Source organism: Rhipicephalus sanguineus, unplaced genomic scaffold (assembly GCF_013339695.2).
Source record: "Rhipicephalus sanguineus isolate Rsan-2018 unplaced genomic scaffold, BIME_Rsan_1.4 Seq431, whole genome shotgun sequence".
Lineage (NCBI taxonomy): Eukaryota > Metazoa > Arthropoda > Arachnida > Ixodida > Ixodidae > Rhipicephalus > Rhipicephalus sanguineus.
The window spans coordinates 16,538-36,509 of record NW_023615240.1 but is presented as its reverse complement, the minus strand read 5'-3'; the positions used below and the strand labels follow the sequence as shown (position 1 = coordinate 36,509).

Below are 19,972 nucleotides of genomic sequence, written 5' to 3'. Positions count from 1 at the left end.
GTGCGCGCTGTGTCTGTGTATAGAGCCTGGGATTCTGGGATGTTTCGAGCATGCGGTTAAGGTATCGCACAGCAGCTTTACGCCGTCCATTGTCATGCACTGGGTGCATATTACGCGGCAAGGGATGAATATTCAGTACCTTGCGTAGGGCGGCGATAAGGTCGTTGGCGGGTTTCAGTTTCAAGTGGTGGGACAGAGTGCCCTAACCGTGCGAGGAGATGGCGGCCAGCATGTGTGCAAGAGGCGCTGGCGGTGACTGACCCAATGTGCCTCTAGTAATTCTCCTAGTGTGTTATGCGTTCCTAAATGAAAGAGACAGTTTGTGGAAGTATAGTGCGGGAGGCCATGGGCCAGCTTCGTCGCTTTACGAATGAGGGCCTCAACGCGAAGTTGTTGCGCTTGGGTCAACCGCTGAGAGGGAAGATGGTATGTATGACGGCTGATGATGCATGCCTCCACCAAGCGCAGCAGGTCCTCTTCTCGAAGACCCGAGCGCCTGTTAGAGACCCGCCGGATCATGGCCAGAATTTGCTCAGTTTGTCGGGATAGAAGGGAAACAGTATACAGCATAGACCGCTTATAACGTAAGTCGCCGGAGTCGCGAATATCCACACTAAGCGGTACCGCACTACAACCAAAACAACATTTTTGAAAGGTTGCACGTGTGCAAAACATTACCAACGGGTAGGCGCGCGATTCCGACTATCGAGGCATGCGACTGGGACGTAAGTTTGCGTCTGCTTACATTTAGAAATGTTGAACGGTTAGCGTCCGCGGACCTGCGGTGCCGACATAACGAACGCGGGAAAAATGCGCCGTCACGGGAAGTCACTGCGGTAGCACACTGCGCGTGCGCCATGTCGAAAACGGTGGCGACCACAAACCAACACTCGAGTGTTTCACACGCACGCCCGCGTTTTCGTTAAAGATGTAAGTCACCCCTTCTAAATGCAACAACTGCAAAATGTTTCATTGACTCGGCACCAAACCGCAACTTCTGTAGTCCGCGGCTGCCGACATGGCAGCTACACTCTAAAAACTAAGAGAGTGCTCAGCACTCTCTTTGAGAGAGTATATTCTTGTCCCATATTTAACTCTTTTCCAGAGTAAATCACCTCTTTTTGAGGCAGAGTATAGTAATGCCCCCAGAAAGGGTTATAGTACTCCACCTCAACAGAGTAACATAACTCTTGTCGAAGCAGAGTAGCCTACCCCTGCGAAAGGGGTAGTAGTACACCTCAAGAAAGAAATAGCAGAACTCGGGCCAAAATAGGGCCTTAAAATTGCGTTTGAGAATTTATTCATGCGTAGATCGTAATGATGACATAATAACGAGCACTGCGACAAAAAAAAAGACGTGAGAAAAAAAAACATGCGCAAGTGAGGTTCGAACCAGCGACCCTCAGATTACGAGTCCGATGCGCTACCACAAGGCCACACTCTGAGACGACGAACACGTCCTTTTTCTTTCATGTCACTGATTGCACTGACCATATCGGTGATCTGTCTTCATTTTCTTGTTTAGAAACGCCGGTTTGAGTATCTCTGTACATGCGACAACCAAACACAAGATAGTTCATTTGTTTGTTTCGTGCTTCCCGGTATCAGAACGTCAATCCGGCCCGTTTCTCAGCAAACAAGATTAGCGTATACGCTAATCGCACATATCCTCGGTATAACCGAGGATATGTGCGGCATTCGCATTGACCAGCTAAGCGGTTAGTCATTTCTGTGTAGAAAACGCTGCACTTCTGAACTGCACATTGAACACTTCAGTTTTCGTCACGCTCTTGGACATATTTTTGGTGATTATTGTTCACGTTCCACGACTACAGCCGTAATAGCGCACTCTAGCCGTACGGACCATTTAGCCGTACGGACTCCGTGCGCGACGTTCGAGCAAAAAACGTTGATACTGAAATACGACGAATTTAAAAACCTTTCGAATGTAGTTTCGATCGTCGACCGACTCGATGAGGTGATATTTGCTTATTTAACTCCACAAATCCAAAGCTAAAAACGTGGATATTAGGCTTTATTCCAGTGCCTTCCTGTACGCTCAAAAGCACTGGTAGGCGCTGGATTCCAGTGCATTCCAGTAGACTGAAAAGCACTGGGAGGCGCTGGAAACGCTGCTTTTTTTATTCATCCTCTCTAGCCCCGCGACGAATGCAGTGCTTTCTACTGTATATGCGTGTGCTTAATAATGAGTGGTCATCGCTCGCGGTATGCCGGCACATCGATAAAAATATAGAGAGGAGCAGGAGCATAACTGCGTTTTACTCTGTCACGCCAGAAGAGTATACGGGCATTCCACTCTCTCAGGTAGAGGTGGAGTATAAGCACATTTCGCTCTCTCCTTTCGTACAGAGTGAACGTGCATTTCACTCTATGCGATGCTTTGCGAGAGTAAGAGAACGCTCTGAGGAGTAACTCTGCATTCTTACTCTTGCGATACGCTTACCAGTTTTTAGAGTGTAGCGCTCGTTAGGCCTAGCGTGCACGTTGCAGCTTGGCATGCCGCCACGAGAAGCTTGCCCTAGGCAACACGGAAAACGGGCGTAGAAGAGATCGCACTCGCGAGCTAAACCGAGGGCACCACGCGTGAAACGCAGTTTCGGTTCGTGGTCGGGAGAACAGCCGCGGCAACTATCCTGAAAAAGTCTCTCAAGCTTGTAAGTCCGCCTGTTGGTGGCAAAGGCGAAAGCTCAATCGCGTCTCAAAGCATTGTTACTTGCGGGGGAATCGAGGTTGCACGCGCGATATCTGCGCTCTACGACGAAGCAACTATTTCCCGACGGAGACAAATATCGGTAACGCGCTCTTGAGCGGAGCGCGCATGTCATGCGGCCGGGGCAAAGCGCGCATGTCAAGGGGGCAAAGGCTTCTCCGTCGGCCACGCAACCGCTCCCCCTCCTCACACCACGCACCCGCGCCGGGCTGCTGTCCCCCACCGCCATCCCCTTTTTTTAGAATAACAGAGAGCTGAGCTAGTTGGTAAGTATTCATTCTAAAAAGACAGGGCGTGCAAACACGGACACAAGAAAAAAGTCAGGACACCACAAACGCCGACTAACAACTGAAGAGACGCACAACGGCTGAAAAGAAAGAAGGCACGAAAACTTATCTGCGCATGCCCATGCAACAGGCGAACCTATCAATCCGGCACGCGTGGCGGTCTACGTGGAAGATAACTGTTGAGGCATTTGATTTCATCTTTATGCAAGTTAATCGACGATTGGCTCACGCATATCGAGAATAGTGGTAGTGCATGCGTGAGCCAACCATCGATTAACTTGCATAAAGATGAAATCAAATGCCCCAACAGTTATCTTCCACGTAGACCGCCACGCGTGCCGGATTGATAGGTTCGCCTGATGCATGGGCATGTGCAGATAAGTTTTCGTGCCTTCTTTCTTTGCAGCCGTTGTGCGTCTTTTCAGTTGTTAGTCGGCGTTTGTGGTGTCCTGACTCTTTTTTGTGTCCGTCTTTGCACGCCCTACCCCTTTTTTTTTCTCTCTCCCCCGCCGGCGCATCTCCGCTGAGAAGCACGCTCGCTCCCTCGCATCTCTGAGAATGTTCCGGCAGCCGCATTATAACCGGTCTTTCATCTCGGGGGACTGCACAATAAGCGGTATGCGTATACATGGAGTTCTATGGGAGGGTAAACGGGAGTCAGAAAAAATCGCATTATAGCCGGTACTGCACTGTAAGCGGTTACGTTATAAGTGGTCTGCGCTGTAGTTTGACCTGCCATCCGCCTGGACGTGTAGGCCGAGGATGCGAGCACGGCTGACCTGTGGTATGGGTATACCATCCACGTGTACAGTGGTGGGCGGCATCGGTGAGGGGCTGCGGGAGCGAATGATTATGAGCTCCGACTTTTGCGGAGCACAACTTAAGCCCCCTTTTCTCGCATACTCGGAGACAGTGTCGATTGCTTGCTGCAGTCGCTCCTGGATAGCACCGTCGCAACCGCGTGTACACCACAGAGTGATGTCGTCCGCATAAATAGCGTGAGCGACATCGGGGATCTGATCGAGAAGCCCGGGGAGCCCTGCAAGCGCGATATTGAATAGAGTGGGGGAAAGAACAGAGCCCTGTGGTGTCCCACGCCCTACAAGGCGGATTGTACCTGATCGATGCGGCCCGATTCCGATGGTAGCTGTGCGGTCTCGAAGAAATGCGCAGATAGTGTTACATACGAGCCCCACAATGCAACTCTGCAACATTGCGAAGGATAAGTTCATGTGCAACATTATCGAACGCCCATTTGAGATCTAAGGCGACAAGTGCTCCCATTTGGGCGCGCAACAGTGGTCCTAAGACTTCCTCCTGTAATTGTAAAAAGACATCTTGGGCTGACAGATGAGCTCGATATCCGAATTGAGTGTTAGAAAAGAAAGAGTGTTCTTCCAGGAAAGGTTGCAGGCGCCGCAAGAGTACGTGCTCCATTAGCTTACCAATGCATGATGTTAGAGAGATGGGCCATAGATTTTCAACCTTTATAGGTTTGCCCGGTTTAGGGATAAGTGTAATGTCAGCATGTCGCCACGCTTGGGGAAGTGTGCCTTCGCGCCAGTATTCATTAAAGATATGGGTGAGGTAGTTGATATCCGCGTCACTCAAGTTATGAAGGGTGGAAAATCGGATTTGGTCCTGGAGCCGTGTTTCGTCGTCAGTCTTGTAGGACCACCCGCACCTCGTCCACGGTTATGTTGGCATCCAGCAATTCATTCTCCTCACCCACATACAGGTAATCAGGGTATTCTGGTGGCGGGCCTGTGGGATTGAATTGATGTTCTAGTTCCGTGAAACAATATGGAGAAAGGACAGTGGCGTAAATCCCGGGGGGGTCAGGGGGGTCCTGACCCCCCCTGTGTTTAGACTGGGGGGGACCCCCTATGCAATGCCCCCCCCCCCCCTGAGATTTTGCATTCGAACATCTTCCATCTTGACTTGCTTGAAGTTTATTTTCACACGTGCCATTCAAAATCGCCCCAGAGTTCCAGCTCTCAGATACAACGAAAGAAATAAGCACAATTCAACAACTTACGATCATATTTTTACGACATCTTCCCTGTGATGTTCAAAGTCTGCAACCCATCCATAGCACCAATCACGAAAGCCGCTGCCATGCAGCGGCCGTTTATCCACGTGGTGACGTATCATTGCGCCTTCTAACTCGCTGAGAGCAACGAGATTCGTGAAGACATTCTTCAGCACCGAGTCTGGGGCGAGAGAAATTGAGTAAAAGATATTCGGCCTTTGCTTGCAAATATCGCCACAAATGAGTCATCTTTTCACACCCAACTGAAACTGCACGCATTTTTCAGTACCCCTATTCATTCAGTCGCCCCCATATGTATACTTCCGGAGCCCCTGGCTGCGCGCGCGTTTTTGACGAACTTCTGGGCCCGATCCACCCGATCGTTCAAACTACAGTGTTCTGGAAGTGTTCGCAGCGTCACCTTAGAGTCACTTAGAGTCAGAGGTAGCATATGCAGTAACTCTACGTCACCTGAAACTTTCCGGCGGGTTGCAGGGCGCGGCTAGCTCGCGTTGCTTTTTGCGCGCAAGAAAAGTCTGAATTACGGTGCGCAACACACGAAACTTCTTTTCATGCAAATTTCTGTGAGTTGTGAAATAAAGTGCTGTCGTTGTGACCGATTTACAGAGGGTGGGCGATATTTTAATAGGCTATGATGAATATGAATGCTCCTGCGTGTGGGGCGTTCAAGTTTTTTTTTTTTTTTTTGTACTGCTGGTCGATACGATTTTCAATGCCCTTTCGCCACTGTAGCGATCCTAGCGACTTCACTCCCGCCTTTCGAGCCCCACTATACCGGATAAAACAATGCCTCATTTTTTATTTATTTGCTTTCGCATGAGCTGGTCTCTGCGACTAGCCTACTTAATGCTGTTTTTTTTTTTTTCGCGAATCAATAATCGGCGGAATCACTTGGCTTTGTATTAAATGTATCCGCACGGTAATCTTAAATTTTTTTTATTTGCAGACATAGATCATACAAGGTTACCAAAACTGGTTGGACTCGTAGGCTATATATTGGTACGTGCGGGTCCAATGAAAAAAACAACAACCCATACATAGGTATTATGAGTACATAACAAGTAACATACATTACGTGCGTACATTTTTATTACACCGCAGAATTGCACCACGAAAATAACACTCGACAGCGTCACGTGCTGACAAACTAATTTTATTTACATGGAACCCTGCCTATGTATGCGCAAATGCTGGCCATATCACAATATGGATTAACAATGCATGCATGGTCACTCGTTATAAAACAATAAACTGCCGATGACAACCGTCGATCTAACTGGAGCATCTCAAAGGAGCGCAATCCCCGTGGGCCCCCCGCTACTTCAATCATCCCCCTAAATCTCTTTTTTTTTTGTACATCGATCTCTATCCAGCCCGTTTCATCTGGCAGTAGTTCTGTGCTTAGGACTTCGAGCGAAACAAGCAGCCAGAATTCTTTATCATTTTTTAGAAGTACCCTGACCGCTTTACCAAAGCACAAGTAAGGTTTTGCTGTCACCGCCCTCGTATTTTCTTGCTTTTATTGTTATCGCACTTGACTTTGCGCGGTCACTCTTAGCTTCGTTGCGTCCAGCTGTTTTTTGTTGTCAAACGCTGCACCAGAAATTTCTCTGCACGTACGCTGCATGCTCTATGTGCACGACCGCCGGAGACTGTAAAAGCGCCTCCCTCCAGTCCAGATGCAGCGGCGGGCCGTCTTTGAGACAGTTGCAGTGTACGGATAGACACAGATGCCGCTCCTTCAGAAAAACAAGCATATATAAGTGCAGCAAAGCTGCTCGCGTGGTGCCGACAAAGGTCCTTCAAGCGAATGAATGGCGGGAACATGCGCTGCAGGGCATGCACGAATGGAAACAGTAGCTTCTACTACTTGGGTAAGCTTTAAAAAAGAATAAAATGCTCAACCCCCTTCTCCCTCCGTTTTTTTTTTTTTTTTTGTGATCTCTTGTTGTGTCATTGTGGTGGCCCTCTCCCCGCCTCCAACCCCGCGTTTGTTGATACCCCCCCGGAATTACAGCGTAACCAGCGTAACCCCGACCAAGAGGATGCGCTTCACACCCCGCAAGAGAAGTTTTCAGGAGAAACTGGCGCCAAGACCCCTGGCGGGCGCCCAAGCAATCGACGCGGAGAGGGCCGTAGAGGCGCGGCGCAGAGATACGGCAGTGAGCCCACTGCCCAATTCTAGTACACTGTAGTTCAAACGAAGACGCCTGTCCTCCGGTTTCACTTTGTGGCGGAAAAGCGGGGGGCAAAACTTTCTTTAGTAGGTTGGACGACGACAGAGAATCAACACGTCCGCTTGGTTTGAACGCATCACGAAGACTGCTTTGTTTGTTCACTATTTACAGTGCTCTCGTAGAGAGGGAAAATGAAAAGGAAAATAGAAATACAGAAACACAAGCACAGTCAAAGATTTGCTCTGCACCCCGCACGTGCAACAAACTTGAAGAACAGGGAGAAAACGCTTTCCCTGTGTTGGGTGACGCTCCCTGTGGCTTTCAGTGTTCTTACACGGGGTGGCCAGGGCGCGGGTCGTAAAACGACGAATGTCAAGGACGTTCTCCGCTCTTCCCGTACTCATTGTCGCCTTCAGCCTCCTTGGTTGCAACCCCGAAAATGCGTCCCCCGGGTTGCCCCTCTTCCTCCTTTTCGCCGCGGGGTTTTCCAATTAAAGCTGCTTCGAAGTGGGGGCTGCTTCCCAATATTCGACAAATACGACATCACTGGTCAGTCGTTCGGCAGTTTCAGCCTGCACGCGTCCACAGAAGTGCTGCCAGCACTGCAACCGGCCGCGCAACCTTCTTGGCGTAATGTGCTTGTGACTTTCAACTGGACTGGGAAGATGCCGCACAAGCGGCAGAGTTCGCTGAGCTCGTTCTTTCTGCCGAACTCCAAGCGACCTTCTTCGGAAGACAATGTCACCAAAAACACTGATGAGGTGAGCCTTTTATGTATTGATCATTGATTATAATTTTGTTTTGTCGGGTACCCTTAGTGCAACATACAAGGATTTTTATTCTGATTAAAAAAGGGGGAAGTGACAGTTACTTGAACGCCGCCTTGAAAGCCCAAAATGGCTTGCAGTCATTAGACAGGAGGTTAACTACCACGTTACGTTAAACAACGAACAGAAATATGCTAGATAACTTTTAAATCAATGGTTTCGTGAACTACGTTGCAACTAGCTTCAATGGAGCTATTATTAGGACTACCCTAATTCATACAATTCGCTAAAAAGCAAGGAATGTTTGGTGGTTTCATCCACCGGTTCCAGGATCACGCACCGAAGGAATTAATGCCATTTAGAAGAGCGGCGTCGCCAACTCTTCATTATTTAAGAATAATAACAGAGAGACGAACTAGTGAGCCGCAAGCGGAGTTTGTGGTGTCTTGATTTCTTTTCCGTTTCCGTGCTTGCACGCCCAGTCATTTTAGCATGAATCGTCATCGCCTTGAAGTTGATAGAAGCGCACGCACAGCAGTGACATGTTATCAAGGCATTGAGTCCAGTGACGAGCTACCCGAAAACTCTTCTACGCACCATCTACATGGCTTTCCTAGCGCGGTTCTTGAATCACGCGAAGGAACCTCGAAACTTTGTAATGTTCAACCTCCCAGCTTTCCTGCAATATGCCAGCGGGCGAAAGTTTCCCCACGCACGATCTCCAGGCTGGTGGCTAACTTTCGGACAGTCTGTTTATTCATGAACAAAAGTGCTTACAATCAACGAACACGTAGCCGTGAGAATTTTTCGAAACGCTGCTGTAATAGCTGAGTTACACGTGTTTGATGATACAAAAAAGGCCCTCGCTCGTTTCTCTCTTTCCTTCGTTCATCAGCTCGTCTCTCCTCTCAACACATTCTCGACTCGCGCAGCTGTGTAGCCGCGCGTCCTCTCACTCCATAGGGAAAGGGCGCGGCGCCGAGTCCACACACCCTCGCAATGTGAAGGCTCAGAGTTGCGTATTTGCGAAGAAAAAAATAAAAAGCGCATACTTGAATCTCCCGTATATTAATGACACAAAACATCCCATGATGGCATGATGCCCTCTTCGAGTTTATTCGGACATCAAGCAGGAAGTGATGTAACACATAGCGAACCGTCCAAGGGCGTCGCCCCATGGCTCCTTCAATCAACCGCTCCCGCGGTGAGAAAGCAAGGAGAAGGCTTTATGTGTGTACCGGGCTCTAATTTTGTTATGCAACATAAGCTGCGCAACGAGTTCTGGATATCTGTAAAATATTTTGTGTATGCACCTGATGAAAGGGACATGAAAGTGACTTCGGTCACCTCTAACTTTCTTTGTCATATGCTCTTTCGGAGAACGAGGCGAGGGGGAATAGTGTGGGGTCGAGTGTGGAACACTCTTTTTTCTGCCTTCTTGGCGTCACGTAGCACGTGATCTATATACGAGCAGGCAGCTGACCAATAATCCTAACACTCCTAAGTTTCCTGAAGTTTCAATCCACATATATACCCTATAAAGTGGACAGGGAGATTACCGCTGCCGTAGCGAAGTGGTAGAGCATCGGACGCGTTATTCGAAGGTCGCAGGTTCGGTACCTGCCGGCGGCAAGTTATCTTTTCGTCCACTTTACTTTCTTCACATTTATATTCTAATTACTACAAATAACACCCCCTATACTATCCTTGGCATTGCTGTGTGTTAGTTCTCATTAATACCAATGTTTCGCCATACTAGTGAAGATGTCGCGAGGTGCTGTAAACTCAGATGACATTCACGCTTGCTTCAAATCAAATTAAGATAACTGAAGCTAACGTCCGCCTTTAAACGGCCAGTACCCTTGCACGCATACGACATATCAAACAATACAAACATCTCGAGTTTCATTTGGTGTCAGTGTTCCTTTAACGTTTGTTTTCATATCCAGTGTGTAGATTCATCGAATGCTCATCGGCTGTTTGGAACTGTGTTGTAGAAACTAGTTCAGAACGTTGTATGACTCATTCGTCGCGCAGTGCAGATCGTCAAGAGCATTGCAATAAGCGATATATGGATATTTGTGTGTTTTCTTTTTGTTTTATTGTAAAGTTTTCATTTTTGTGTAAAAAAATGCACATTTCTAATAATCAAGATGGCTGCCATGCAAAGTCCGGGACCCCCTGTGGTTTTGATGGATTTACGCCACTGAGAAAGGATACAGCATTGCCAACACTCTTCTGAAACCCTAATCATCTGTGTAATAAAATTCTTTTACCCAGTGATTCTCATTTTGCGCAAAGGTATTTCAGGAAACAATGAGGGTTCAATAAAATTTGTTGCTGGTCTAGTTGGTGCATAGTTAAAATATAAGACGGTGGCGCAAAATGGGACAAGGACGAAACAGGAAGAGACGTATACAAGCGCACACTACCAACTGATTTATTCTCGAAAAGACGCTCAATATATATGGAATTACGCACATGTGCAGACGGCCGAAATCAAAAGCGATCTTGCAAAAAAAAAAAAAAACGCACTGCTGTGCAGGACAATTGAAGGAACACTGACACACCCCTCCCGTACAATCTAATGAAATAGGCCTCAGCCAGTTCTCTTCTACTGCGTCACAACTTCGCTTTTTGCGCCACCGTCTTATATTTTAACAATGCGGTGTTCATGAATTCTCATTTTTAGCGCAAAAGAAGGTGTAATGATAGTAACTGTTGCCGTTTGATGTCCCAAAACCACAATATGATTATGAGGGACGCCACAGTGGAGGGCTCCAGAAATTTTCTGGTGTTCTTCAACGTGCACCTAAATCTAAGTACACACGGGCCTCCAGCATTTCACCTCCATCGAAATGCAGCTGCAATGACCAGATTCGAGCACATGACCTTCGGTCAGCAGTCGAGCACCATAACCAATAGACCACCGTGACATGTCAGCGTGAAAGAATTTCTTGGCTAGGTTGGCTGGTTTTACAGACACTCAGCTGGTATCCGCAAAAGCCACGTCTTGAAAGCACGTGACCTCACCCACCGAAACTGACAAGAGCTGGTGTAGCTTGGGAGAGCACGTGCGCCCATTTTTCTTTCCTTAATGGTGGCACGATCGCAGTCTGGCAACAGGGACAAACCGGCCACTTAGAAAGGGACACCGTAGCCCCTTTTCCTGAGAACCCTTCAACCCGCAGCCAGTTCGCGCTACTCCCAGTTTTCCCACTCAAGGAAGAGGGTAATGTTCCCCTGCGAGTGAAAAAGCCCTTGCAGGGGGGGGAAGACAAGAGTGGAGAGGAATCGCCACAGCAGAAGGGAAAGTCCCGATTCCAAGCGGGAAAACAGGTCTTCATTACAAATGATTCAGTGTTCTCATATCGTCAGGGATCAGGTTGCAACGTGGGCTTGTTGGTTACTCATTTGAATAGCTTTTGGTGTATGCGAAAGGAAACACGGACACGAGAAAGCACACAGGAACCCACACTAGCGCTGTGTGGTGTTCCTGTGTGCCTTCTCGTGTCCGTGTTTCCTTTCGCGTCAGGGGTCCTATGCAACTTTTGTTCAATACGTTATATGGCTAGAGTCTGATTAAAGGCATCAGTACAGCTGAAAAGACAAAAATACAGTGGTTTTTTTTGTCAATTTCCATCTGAAGTTTACGATGTGCTCTTCATTACGTTTTTTGAACGCTGCTTGCTATATCGCCACCTACAAAACGCATTAAAGAAGCAAAAATATTGAAACCAACATTGTACTCACTTTTTCAGGCTTGACCCACTTCTCCAACTCCATGAGCGTCCCCTTAATTTCATTGCGAGTGTATTGGATTTCGAAGAGAATGCTTTCGAACTTGTTCTGCAAAAAAAAAAAATGCACTGTCTTAGCAAGGAGCCAGGCTCCCAAACTAAGTGCACATTAACACAAGTTTTTCTACACTTGTTCGCAAAGGTAACTGCATTCTGCTCCAGCAGCTGCTTTTGTTTTTCATCAAGTAAGCATAATGAAGCGAGAATACACCAGTTTCCCAAGATAGGTGCTACCATTGTCTAACACAGTCAACAATTACAAATTGTCACACGGGCACTTTAATCACAGTCAACAATGGCCACTACTGCACTGTCCAAACTAATCCAGACTGATGTTGGCACAGACATCCATCAAAGCATGAGCCAGATTACGATTAAATCGACCATGTGACACTGCTAATCTATTTCCGCCCATGCCAGTTAGGGACTCCAGACAATGTATAAACATTTTAGGAGGCATTACCTAAATTGCCTGCACTGCCTTTGCACACACCTATGCAATTTTTCATCCTTCCCATGGTAATATATTAATGCTTATCTGTTAAATTAACATAATATCTAGGGTTTATATGCAAAAAGCACAATACAGTTATGAGGCACACCACAGTGGAGGGCTCTGAAATTTTGACCACCTAATGTTCTTCAATGTGCACCTAAATCGAACTACAAGTGACTCTAGCATTTCACCTCCATCAGAATGTGAACGCCGCAGCTTGCACTGAATCCATTACTTTCCTGTCAGCAGCTAAGCACCGTAACCACCGTATCACCACAGCATCTGTCAACTTAACAACGACGACAAACGTTTAGAGACACTATCAACCCAAGAAATGACAAGAGGATACAATAATTTGCACACAAAGTCAGAACTGAAAACACTGTAATCAGGAAAACAGTCAGTGTCTGGCTCAGATTACGCATGTCTGCAGCAGAATTAAAGGCAAATTGAAGCTCGGCAAGGATATGTGGTGTTCTAGGCTGCAAAGAGCAGCGAGAGGTGGTAAGGAGTGTTAAGCGATGCCGTTGTAGGCAGCGAGTAGATTTACAGAGGCATACAAAACAGTCATATGGCATGAAAATATTGAAATGATGAACGTTGCTACATGAAAGATATGTGCCTTTCTTGGTGCTCTCTGAAACTGACTGGGCAGTATAGAAATGTCCCCAAGTAAGTAATCGTCGTGCACTAAAGCAAACAAGGCTTCCAGCCCTGGTAACGTTGTACTTATTACAACTGAAAAGAAAGAAAGATCCTTTAGAGGGGCACTGGAAATGGTATTGCGTTCAGAAAACATTTTAGGGGCAGTACTGAGCAAGGAACACAGTCACTCGCTATTACATCCTGCAGAGATGGTGGTGAGAATTAGAGCTCGCAATAGTTACATTCTAAAAATCTCTTCGAGAGTAGTTATTAAAGTAATAAGTAATGCCCACTGCATTTGTGGCAGTAAAAAATATACTCTTAGCTCGTGTATTTCCATTTTACCACTCCCTCAATAGCACTCAAATATTTCTAGATCAGATTTGATATAAACATACCTCTCAACTTTTCGTGCATAAATGGTGTCTGGCTACACGTTGCCATTGATTCCTGCTTTAATTTGACACGCTGAGCGACAATGACCCAGTCGCTTAATGTTACAAGTCGTGTGTATGACGATTTACCGCAAAATGCCAAGCAAGCACCCCCCTACGGTGAAGGATAATCCAACCAGATTTGGAGGGGGGGCGCTTGCTCGGTCCCGGACCGAAATTCAAGATGGCAGTGGGAGAGCCACTAAAAATAAAATATGCCCATCCATGTTTCTAATTAAATGTTTATTTATTTACTGTTTTTATTCCGCCTCGTCACTGTCAAACCATTGAAGCAGCGACCGGTTTGACCAATATACGACCAGCCACATGACAACGGAATTTCATGAACAATTAGATACGCATTCGGTGTACTCATTCTTGTGGTTCTTTTTACACAAGCGATGCTCGTCTTGAAAAAAGAAAGTGGCCGCAGGGGAGGAGGGGGGGGGGTGTGCTCAGATCTCCCGAAAAAGGGAGGGGGGCGCTTGCTCGGCATTTTACAGTAATTCATAGATTTGATTGGCATTTGTATATTGTCTTAAGTGACATAAATAGGGCAATCAAGAGAAATTCTGTCACGCAACGTTTTCTCATCTCTGAAAGATGAGAGTCAAAGTATATGTATGCCTTGGCAAGCAAAACTATTTTATTCATCACAGTAATATTCTTGGACATAAAACAACAAAGTTTCAACAGAGAAAAAAATATTAACAGATTCAGCAACACAATAATAGTCACTCAGCAAATGGCTCTTTAAGTTCCCCACATTACAGATTAAAGCCTGGGAAGTACTGGACACCGATTGTTTACTTTTTTGAAGTCTTATTTCTACGGCTGGCATCAGAAGCATTCGTCACCGCCGCCATGAACTGCATCGCTAGCAGACTTTTTTCAGAAGCTTCAAGTCATGCAAGTTTGGAGTGCTTGCAACTAACAACTTCAAACAGGGTGGCTAGATACAGCTGAACTCAAGGCGCTGCCGAACAATATTCATAATGAAGGGTGAAATTCAGGACATTTTTGTATGTTTTGCAGGATGCGGGATTATAGCCCTGAATGTGGGACAGACCCAGAAGTTACTATTGGGAGCAATATCATTATTTGAGGTGGCTCCATATGTGTGATTACAGGAACATCATCTGGCCTTTTTGACAACTGGTGTTTACTGTTCCCTCTGCTTTCACAAGCGTATTATTCCCCAAGAGAAGTTACCGTTTACTATCCAAATTTGGTTTCTCTTTGAAACGTCCCACTATTAAGCTTTTTCTGAAATAAACAGCATATCTACAACAAAGTTATCACAAGTAGGTTCAATAACAAATTCTGCCAGATTGAGAGGACACGACCTAATATGTTCCATGAATATCCATGGCATGGGTTGCTCCAATACACTGCTGTCAAATTTAACCCACCCAACATCATATTTGAATTCGGGTGCATAGCGGGTCATCACTACGAGAGGATTCATGGGCATGGTGGAGAGCACAGAAATAAAATAGCTCTTTGCCCACATGTTCACAACAGATGTTCCCAAAAACACATCAACACTATTCTTTGAAATAGCTCCGCCATGAGAAGCACAATCACATCTGCATCCCCAGGGGCACAATGTCACGTATAGCATGGCCTCAGTCAGTATAGTAAAGAAAGAAGAGAATACACCACAGGTGGGTTACGTACAAGCACTTATTGGACCCTTAGACGTTAAACTGAGTGAAGTTCCTTCCATTGACAAGGAAAGGCACAACCTTAAAATCATTTTTGACAATATATATCCAAATCATGCCAAAAATTTGCCTTACCAGATATTAAACGGCCTACTACAAAGGCATTTAGAGGGATACATACGACAAATATCATAGCTACAGATGCCTCACAATCCGAAGAAAAATCTGGCATTGGTATTTTCTCTGAGACCTTCAACTGGTCATTTTCATTAAGACTTCCTGATTTTTTATCAGTATTTTCGGCGGAATTTCTAGCGGTATTATGGCTTTACGAAAGCTGACCCCATCAACATCAAGAGTTGCAATAATTACAGATTCATTATCTTTGTGTTCAGCACTCGCTGCAAATAGCGAATCAATTATCACGTAGTTTCATTTTCTTGTTCCCAGCCACGTAACTTTAGATTAATCTGGGTACCGGGACACAAAGGGATAAAAATGAATGAAATGGCGGACTCTCTGGCGAAAGCTGCTCTCAGTGGTCCCATATTCTCAATTATTCCCATAACAGCACTCCTAATTCGTGACAGATTTAGAAGGCGTGCGATAATTCAAGACTCCGGCAAAACATTAATCACTCATCTAAACGAATACCGACCCCTCTTGTTCCCTTGGCCTAGGAATTTCTGCTCAACAAGAAAAGAAGAAGTTATTTTTACTAAATTACGATGTCGCATTCCAAAACTAAACTTTATACGCATAGATCTGTCTGGCTCTCTCCCCTCTTTGCTCGTTTTGTAACCAGGACGAAACAGTTGAACATTATTTCTTATGTAACCGTTTCAATTTACTAAGGAAAAATATTCTCATAGCGGCGTTTAATCGAATTAGATTGGATTTCATTACTTCTAATATTCTATCCTTGGGAGCCTCCTCATTAGGTCATTGTCACCGGGATGTCTGTTCTGCTGTACAAAAATTTTTAATTGAATCAGGGCGGTTTTAACTCTGAATTTTAAATTAGCATTATGCATTTTTTCTTACTCTATAATTCATTAGTCATAGAAATCATATGTGGCCACTTCTACTTTAAATTAATCGTTTCTTGGCCAATCCCCCAGAGTGGGTGTGAGCCATGCATAAAGGAAATCATCATCATCATCAGATGTAGAGCATGGAGTAACAAAATATTCTGCCTGTTATCAATCTTGTAGGCAGTGCTTTTTGCCTTTTAAGACGCAGCTGGTCAAAGCCCAATGCATTTCATCATGCCTTTGCTGCATAAAGAACCATCATCCCAATGAATGGAGAATCGGCTGTCACTGCCAAACTTATCCTTTGTTCCATGCTCTCTCTCTTGCTTCATGCTGGCACAAATAAGCCGACCTTTCCAAGTCTCTTGTTTTCGAACATCTATCTCCCAAAATCATTTAGATGGCCTTCACATATTTCGAAAACTAAACTTATGCCCTTTATTGACTGAGCCACTTCAAACTTCACTAGAAAACATTTAGAATGTTCCATGCCTGACCATTCCTTTGCGTCTCCCCTCTCGACCGTGGTATCGCCGTTCGAAAAAACAGCGCATAATATGCGGCACGTCAAAACATTCAATTGTTTTTGTTTATTCCCCTGCACTATCCCTGTACAGAACAGCTTGCCCGACCCGTTGAATTCCAATCCATTTCGTCAGTTATTTTTTGCTTCTTTGTTGGGAGTTTCTTTCACGTGCTCAACACGGACTCTGTGAAGTCAATCGCCCCTGTGCACGGCCCACAATTACTGTTTTTAATAGCGCTAAATGAGGCCCATTTTTTGTTCCCCTGCTAGTCCCGTGTTGCGTAACCAATGACGTTTCGCAAGTGAACCGAAACGCGGGTTGGCAGTGTATTCGCGTGCCTGCTGCATCGAAATTCACTCGAACAGCTAGACTGACCTTGTTGAGGTCTTCCTTGAGGGCGTCCACAAAACGGTCGTGGTAGTCGGCGAGAAATCGGTCCATGGCCTTGAGCTGCTCGACACGATAGCTGGTGGGCCGGGTTTTGCCAAGCTTGAAGGACCGCCGCAGCTCGTCCATGCGCTGCGGACAAATTGTCACCCAACGCGGCCAGACAAGGCAGCATAGAGAAAGTTACCTTCGAGTAGCTGCTGGACATTTTTTCCTCACCTCCACCAAGGCCGGCAGCTTTGTGGACAAAAATAAGGGAATACTTAGTGCAGCAAACACGCCTCAGAAGTTTTCAAGCGGCGGCCGTGCGAAGAAAGTGCAGACGCTAACCTAGATAGCGTTCTTTCTAGAGCGAAAGCAATCACAAGAAGCACAACAGTCGGGTCACACACACACATACGTACACATGCTGAGCGAAAACGAGCACCTCGCGGTGGTCAACGCAGGATGACAAACACACGGAGCAGCAAATACTTGGACAGCCGGCGTACGCACAACCACACATTGGCCAGCGCGAAACACGATAGTGAGGAGGTGGTGACGCTTGTCAATTTGTATTTTAATCAGCGCTGCCAAGGCGCCGCAGCGCCACGCTGAAACCTGGCGGGCGTCGTTCGCAACGGCGATGCGCGCTGTGGCACGCTTTCGAAACTGGCGTGCGGCGCTTGTAAACTTTCTGCGCTGTGCGCGAAATCAAGGCCGCAGAGTGACCTCGCGTAGGCGAAAACTTGCTGTGCACGTGAGCGGAGGGAGTTAAAATGTCTGGCGTCGTAGCAACATATGACTCCCCGCAGGTTGCACTGTAGAGACTTTGTAGACAGCACTCGTCCTGTGGTTTTTTTGTCTTTAGTCCCGGCCTTCGTGCTGTAATATTTGCTCTATGTAGTACATACGTGAGATCAATGCGGGCTTCCCTTTTTTCTGTTTATTTCTTTTGTGCGCACGAGAAAAAGCATTACAAGCACATCTGGGATGCGTACCCCCAGCGGCGTACCAACTTGTTCGCGAGTGGGGGAGCTGCCGTCCCTCCAGGCCCGTAGCCAGGGAGGAAGAAAGGGGGGGGGGGGGCTAGCCCCCCCCCCCGTAATTTTGGTGAAGTAGGTGCTTTTAACAAAAATAAATAATTAAAATAGGTGTTATTCTCAAATGGTCAATGTTTTCAGCAAGTGCCCCCCCCCCCCGAAAAAAATTCTTGGCTACGGGCCTGCCTCCTTCGCTCCAGATATATATATATATATATATATATATATATATAATATATATATATATATATATATATAGTCGAAGAAATTAAGGAGCACACTTACGAAAATTGCATATTTTTACTCATTTACGTTTCGGCTGTGGCACGGCCTTCGTCAGAATAAACTGAAGTACAAGCACACAGCCGCTTTTATGGGCATCAACACGTGGGTGAAGTGAATGTACAAAATTTACAAAACAATGATAAGACAGATGCAGTACTACATCAGGCAGCATCAAGGCATGAACAAGCGCTATAACGATGAGCGACCGCACTAGTCTCGATGGTTGCACGTGAAGAGACAAGACGATAACGATTGTTCAATAATCGAACTGTTTTGCAGATGTGTTAGGCACGTTTCATTGAAGTTATGACAAAAATTCGAACATCAAGACATCACAGGAATGATATTCCTTTCCGATGAAAGAAAATGAATTTCCTGAAACAGGAAGACCGTTTGACCGGTCTATAAAACGTTTACTGCTGCCCTTTGCGTCGTCGATTACATTATGTAAAGGCAGGCAGGCAGAATAAAAGATGACAGAGCGCTCTAACGTTGAGAGCTTCTACTCAGCGGTAGCCTTCTGTGCAGTCATGTAGCGCAAAGCGCGAAAGCGTAGGCGGTCCGCACCGCAGAGAACCTACAGTGCGTGGTCGCGAGACATGGGAGACAATCTGCACAGCAGAAGCGCAGGATAAATTTCATTATATATAAGTGTTTATTATGTAGAAGTAAAACTTCGCCTCACTTGCTAGTTTCCCAGTCTGCAGCCGACAATGACCACTCTCGAAAGTGGGGGGCTCCGCCCCCCTTGCCCCCCCCCCCCCTTCGGTAGATACGCCTATGGCGTGCCCGTTTGCTCGACAGACTGCTCGCACATTCTATTAATTACGTCGGTTGTCGAAGCGCTCGTGCTCGAGGACGCGTGAATCCGATTCCGAGCCGCGGATGCCGCATTTCTATGGGGGCAAAATACAAGAACACCTAAGTGCAAACACATGCACGAACATACGTAAGCGTTGATCGGCTCCCCCCACTCGAAATAAATTTCTTGCTACCCTCTTGATTTACGAATTCCGGCGACCTACGGCGTGCCTCGTAATTGTATCTTGGTATTAGCTCGTAAAAGCACAGAATCTGGTGTGCTGTAATGATGGCACCAGCGCACGAGAGCTGCCCGCACGTGGCTGCTCTGAGAGGGAACATCGACGCAACAGCACTTACTGCGCACACTCTCTTTTTCCCGGTCGGCGCTTTTCCTGTTCAGTCGCATCGGCCGAAAGTTTCCTTCTTGTATATCGGCGACGGCCGTGAAACGAGGAAGCGTCAACGGCGAAAGCCGAATGGCGCCTCAGCCGAGGGGGATATATTCCCGCGCCCAGTCGCAACTTTCATGAGAGGTGATCTGTGAAGTACGTATACAGTGACCAAAGAAGTGCTAATATATTGCATCAAAGAGATGAATGTGAAAGCGCGTTGCGTCTGATTCAAGGAGGTTTCACGGCAGGAGTTTACCTTCAGTCTAAGTATAGGCCATCGATAAGAACACTAACTGGTGGTGCAGTACGTTAAAGAAGAAACAGCCAATGATAAGAGATACAGCTTTTAACGAAGTACGGAAAGGACAACAGCCATATGCGCTCCCGTTTTACTGCGATAAATATATAAAAACCTTCGCTGTAGGTCACTAAGAAAACCGTCTGGGCTTGTTGGTGCAGCATGG

General features: G+C 46.5%; 1 protein-coding gene across 1 annotated transcript; it reads right to left on the bottom strand.

The window, feature by feature from the left end:
* Nucleotides 1–11,729: 11,729 nt before the first annotated feature.
* LOC119377320 (aldehyde dehydrogenase family 3 member B1-like) lies at nt 11,730–17,242 on the bottom strand. The gene is made up of 3 exons (XM_037646855.2): nt 17,193–17,242; nt 16,994–17,137; nt 11,730–11,864 (listed from the first exon to the last, which is right to left on the bottom strand). The coding sequence occupies exons 1-3, from the start codon at nt 17,211–17,213 to the stop codon at nt 11,730–11,732; spliced, it is 300 nt and encodes a 99-aa protein (XP_037502783.2). The 5' UTR covers nt 17,214–17,242.
* Nucleotides 17,243–19,972: the final 2,730 nt, after the last annotated feature.